The sequence below is a fragment of the Alosa alosa genome, chromosome 22 (genome assembly GCF_017589495.1).
Source record: "Alosa alosa isolate M-15738 ecotype Scorff River chromosome 22, AALO_Geno_1.1, whole genome shotgun sequence".
Taxonomy (NCBI): domain Eukaryota; kingdom Metazoa; phylum Chordata; class Actinopteri; order Clupeiformes; family Clupeidae; genus Alosa; species Alosa alosa.
In genome coordinates, this window is record NC_063210.1 from 25,003,038 (window position 1) to 25,008,037 (window position 5,000).

At 41.9% G+C, this 5,000-nt stretch overlaps 1 protein-coding gene and 1 long non-coding RNA gene across 2 annotated transcripts in view; one reads left to right on the plus strand and one right to left on the minus strand.

Moving 5' to 3' along the window:
* LOC125287758 (brain-specific angiogenesis inhibitor 1-associated protein 2-like protein 2) overlaps positions 1-5,000 on the plus strand; it is a 25,021-nt gene that overhangs the window by 5,501 nt on the left and 14,520 nt on the right. Inside the window, exons 5-9 of the mRNA XM_048233776.1 lie at positions 1-29; positions 1,872-1,949; positions 2,664-2,795; positions 4,092-4,187; positions 4,313-4,391. The exon at positions 1-29 is cut by the window's left edge and continues 43 nt beyond it. Coding sequence (XP_048089733.1) covers positions 1-29; positions 1,872-1,949; positions 2,664-2,795; positions 4,092-4,187; positions 4,313-4,391 — 414 coding nt within the window. The remainder of the gene's footprint in view (positions 30-1,871; positions 1,950-2,663; positions 2,796-4,091; positions 4,188-4,312; positions 4,392-5,000) is intronic.
* LOC125287775 overlaps positions 1-5,000 on the minus strand; it is an 11,122-nt gene that overhangs the window by 4,101 nt on the left and 2,021 nt on the right. The window contains exon 2 of the long non-coding RNA XR_007192413.1: positions 2,763-2,766. This is a non-coding gene — a long non-coding RNA (uncharacterized LOC125287775). The remainder of the gene's footprint in view (positions 1-2,762; positions 2,767-5,000) is intronic.

Here is a 5,000-nt window from a genome sequence, read left to right on the forward strand (position 1 = left end):
ATGTGAAGCTGGACAAGGACTTCATAGCAGTGAGTTTGCTCATATTTTATTTATAACAGTGAGTTTGTTAATATTTCCTCATAACAGTGAGTTTGCTAATATTTCTTTATAACAGTGAGTTTGCTAATACCTATTTATAACACAAGTTTGTTCATATTTCCTCATAACAGTGAGTTTGCTCATATTTTATTTATAATAGTGAGTTTGTTAATATTTCCTCATACTGTAACAGTGAGTTTGCTAATACTTATTTATAACAGTGAGTTTGTTCCCTCATAACAGTGAGTTTGTTCATAATGTCTCTATAACATTGAGCAGGGGTGAGGCAGGACACTAAATATTACCGGGAGGTTTCAAGTTGTAGTGGCCCCCTGATGGGTGGTGGGGGTATTAATGGGAGTATGACCCAACTTGACCTGAAATCCGGGGCTACTTCAAACAAACATGATCCGCTCATCTAAAAATCTACAGTAGTCTGTACACATCTCATATTCATCTCACAACCTGCAGGTCGAGTCATCGTAGTTGTCACCACGTTATGACCAGGGCTGTGGGGAGTGAGCGTGCGGGGCTGCGATCATACAGTCAAGCCTGCTAGAGGGCCCAGCAAAGAACAAATACAAACACAGCAATATCATGCCCTTTTTAAGCTCACAGTAATCAGCCCAGCCTCAAAACGTTACCGGCTAACAGGAAATTCTCCCGGAAACCACTCCACGGCTGTGAGTGAGCGTTCTTATCAGCAAGTGCTCACCATAATATTTCTTCATAACAATGACTGCTTGCTGTAATATCTTTTTGGTCATAACATTTCTCATAACTTAGAGTTCACTATCATTTCTTCATAGCAGTGTGTGCTCATTGCAGTGAGGGCTTCCCTGACACACTCATTCACTTGGTGACCATGGTGACATGAGGGTCAGAGCCTGTTTTGGGCTGATTGCTACCAACCTGACTATCACATGGGGTACGTTCGTAAATTCAACCTACGAACGGTTAAGTGTGCTCGGAGCGCTCGGAGTGGCAATTTACGAACGCACCCATGATGTCCAAAGCCGCATTTAGAATACAGTGATTATCTTTTCACTCATTGCTTGGCACTTCAAACACGGAGGTTAGCTTAACTTTGTCCTGTAATGATTTGCATTACAAACAGTTTTTTAGAATAGAATAGATCTTTATTGTCAGTGTCACAGGTACAAGACATTTTTAATTTATATAAAAAAAGAAATATAAATCAATTTTAAATATAATAAATAATTGAAGTGCTAGTGTTACCTAAAAAATAAATAGAAACATATAACATAATTAGCAGCATACATAGACATAGTCATCCACACCTAGTCATTGCATAAAAAATGCCTTTTGCCTGTAACTATTAGAAGTCGCTGGACTTCATCAATATTTCATGGTCTCTTGCAGCTACATCACTCTATATAATATATAACTGCATATGGGGAATGTTTTATGTCAATATCATGCATTATTCCCCTAATTTACCCGGCGGCCAGAACGAGGCTACAGGGTACACTTGCCATTACACCTCAGTCCAGCAGATGGTGGTAATGCACTCCGTTTGCAAACTGCCAAAAAACTCACTGAAGAAGAAGAACAGGCCAGTGAACCCTTCTTTTTCTTTTTTTAAGCTATTTTTTGGCAGTTTGCAAACGGAATGCATTACCATCTCATCTGCTGGACTGAGGTGTAATAATGCAAGCAATACCCTGTAGCCCTCGCTCTAACCATCGGGTGAAAGCGATTTTTGTAGAGATGCTACGCTATGTTCAGGCTCCTAGAGCTCATTGTCAAATGTCTCCTGCTGGAGTATTTAGCTCCGACCTGGTTGATACAAAGTGTCTTGTGTCCTCCAGGGCAGCAGGCGGCGCTATGAGATGGAGGTGCATAACCACGCCTCAGCCCTGGACAGGCAGCAGAGACGTGGCCATCAGGTAGGTGTGAGGTTGGGACTAATGCAGCTTGGCTAACCCAGTGGTTCTCAAAGTGTGGGGTGGGCCCCACTAGTGGGGAATAGAGACATGACAGGTCAATCAGTCAGTCAATCATGCGAGTCAATCAGTCAGTATTACTACATCCTGTTTATGCACGTCATTACCTCATGACAGTGAGACAGGAGGGAATTTTTTAGTGCCTACAGTATGCCTTTCTTTTTTTGAGAAGGAAGATCATAAATTCAAAACAAAACAGCCACACGCAAACATAAGTGTCATAAACAGACCGACATCTGAATTCAAATGTAACGTGGAACCAACATGTGAAATCAGGTGGGCTTGAAAATTCTCTACCTCCCAAGTAGGGAAGGGTAGAAAAAGTTTGACAACCACTGGGCTAAACCGAAGACCTTGGAAATGTATTGAAAAATCCAATGCAATATGAATTATCTGTTATACTGTACAGTACATGTCTGTGTGTGTGTGTGTGTATTGATGTGTGTGTGTGCGCACATGTGCATGTGTGTGTGTGTATGTGTGTGTGTATGTGTGCAGGTATGTGTGTGAATTAAACATGATAACACTTTTAACCCTGGCCACATGTGTATATCCATGTGTGTGTGTGTGTGTGTGTGTGTGTGTGTGTGTGTGTGTGTGTGTGTGTGTGTGTGTATGTGTGTGTGTGTGTGTGTGTGTTTGCATTTGCATTCCCAGGATGTTGTTGAGTACACACATTTCCTGCGGGACAGTCAGAAAGATGCTCTGAAGGAGGAGGAGAGGAGGTATCGCTTTCTGGCAGAGAAGCACTGCAACCTCTCTCTGACCATAGCCCAACTCATGAACAAGGTGTGTGTGTGTGTGTGTGTGTGTATGTCACTTTCTCTCTCTCTCTCTCTCTCTCTCTCTCTCTCTCTCTCTCTCTCTCTCTTTCTCTTTCTCTCTCTGTGTGTAGGCTATGTATGTAGCATGTGTGTGTGCATCTCTTTCTTTCTCTCTGTTTTTGTGTATGTGTGTGTGTAGCATATCCGCGTGTGCGGTGTGTGTGTGTGTGTGTGTGTGTGTGTGTGTGTGTGTGTGTGCATGCGTGTGCGCCTTAAGCAAGTTAGACTCAAAAAGTCCTTCTCCACTGACAGAGAAGCAGTTTCGTTCCTGTTCGCAAACCAACATTTCAACTGCTTAGAATATTTTGACCAATCAAAAAACAGTTCAGAATGTAGCATTTTGGTTAGGAGCTGGAACCAAAAAAATGATGTTGTTTGTTTTCCTGTGAACCGGAGTGGGTGTCTCATTCTACCATTCAGAGAGGAGAAGGCTAAAAGCATGTACTTTTTGTATCAACTTTTGTTTTTGGCAAATTAGCATTACACAGCTAATTTCTACCGTTTTTTGCGGTACAACTGTCAGTATTACTATCTTCTGTTTATGCAGCTCAGTAACTCTTGTTTATGCAGGTTATTAACTCTTGTTTATGCAGGTTATTAACTCTTGTTTATGCAGCTCAGTAACTCTTGTTTATGCAGGTTATTAACTCTTGTTTATGCAGCTCAGTAACTCTTGTTTATGCAGGTTATTAACCCTTGTTTATGAAGGTTATTAACTCTTGTTTATGCAGGTTATTAACTCTTGTTTATGCAGCTCAGTAACTCTTGTTTATGCAGGTTATTAACTCTTGTTTATGCAGGTTATTAACTCTTGTTTATGCAGCTCAGTAACTCTTGTTTATGCAGGTTATTAACTCTTGTTTATGCAGCTCAGTAACTCTTGTTTATGCAGGTTATTAATTCTTGTTTATGCAGCTCATTAACTCTTGTTTATGAATGCAATACCCTCTGTTGATGATGCAGCCTTGGTTCCATTCAAAACTGGTGAAAATGCAGACTGGTTCACTAAATAGCACCATGGTAATAGTTCTGAATGGAACCGGTTCATGGAACCTATAGAACAGTAAGGATCCACCTATATAAAATAAGGATCCACCTGTTTACAGAGTAGATCAAGAGACAGGTTTTTGTACTTTGTAACTGCAGTGCAAATGTCACCTCCATGCCACCTTGTTTGGCTGAGTTTGATTGGCGTTTGAGTGGCGAGAGGGTACCACTGTAGCACTGTAGCAGAGGTGACCTGAAGGCCTGTGTGTTGCAGATGGGGGGAGCTCTACACCAGAGGGCACAGGAATGGGGGGATTGCGTCAACGAGACCAGAGCCTCACGACCACGGACCCCATCACGAATGGAGCAGGTGCTTTCTCTCTTTCTTTCTCTCTCTCTTTCTTTTTTTCTTTCTTTCTTTCTTTCATTGAGAAGTAAAGGAGAGCAAAGAGTGGAAATAAGTGATGAAGACATGTTCTGTTTACTCTTAAGCAGATGGGGATGAGAGAAGAGGAGAGAGGCCAGCAGTGGACCAAAAGGGAGGAACCATCTTTGGGAAGAATTCCATCTAGAGGTAGGAGGACTACAACACATATCTCTGCTGTGTTCAGCACTTTATAATCTTGACATTGGCAGGGGTGGGTAGTAACGCTGTTTTTGAGGAATGAGTACTCGTCAAATTCTTTTTTAAAATCTATACTTTTTTAGCCGGTAATCTTCCTACTCAACTACATTTTCCATGTGCTGTACCTTTGTCACCACAAACCAGCTCTAAATCGGCAGGGAGAGAGAGCTAGCACCTCTAGGCAGATACTAGCTTTTAGCTTCATAGCAGAGCTCACAGGCACCCTCACAAAAGCAAGCCTATTTAAAAACACACTGCATTGTAGAGCTAGAACTTTCAGACAAGCAGATTGTTGGTCAGAGGCACCACATCGTCAGCATTTTGCAGAATCTAGGCTACCAATAAGAAAGCCTTGTTGACAACTGCTCTCAGCAGTTGCACATAATTGTTACAGTTAGGTAGGTTGTTTGCAATTAAGGCTATTTAATTTGTCCACTCTGAGACAGGAAAATGGAGACGGGGGTCTAGGTGGAGTAAGGGTAGATAGTGGGAGTAGCCTTAGGCAACCCAAGGTCTAATAGGCCTGTTCATCTTATTCCCCCGGCGACTGATCTAGTA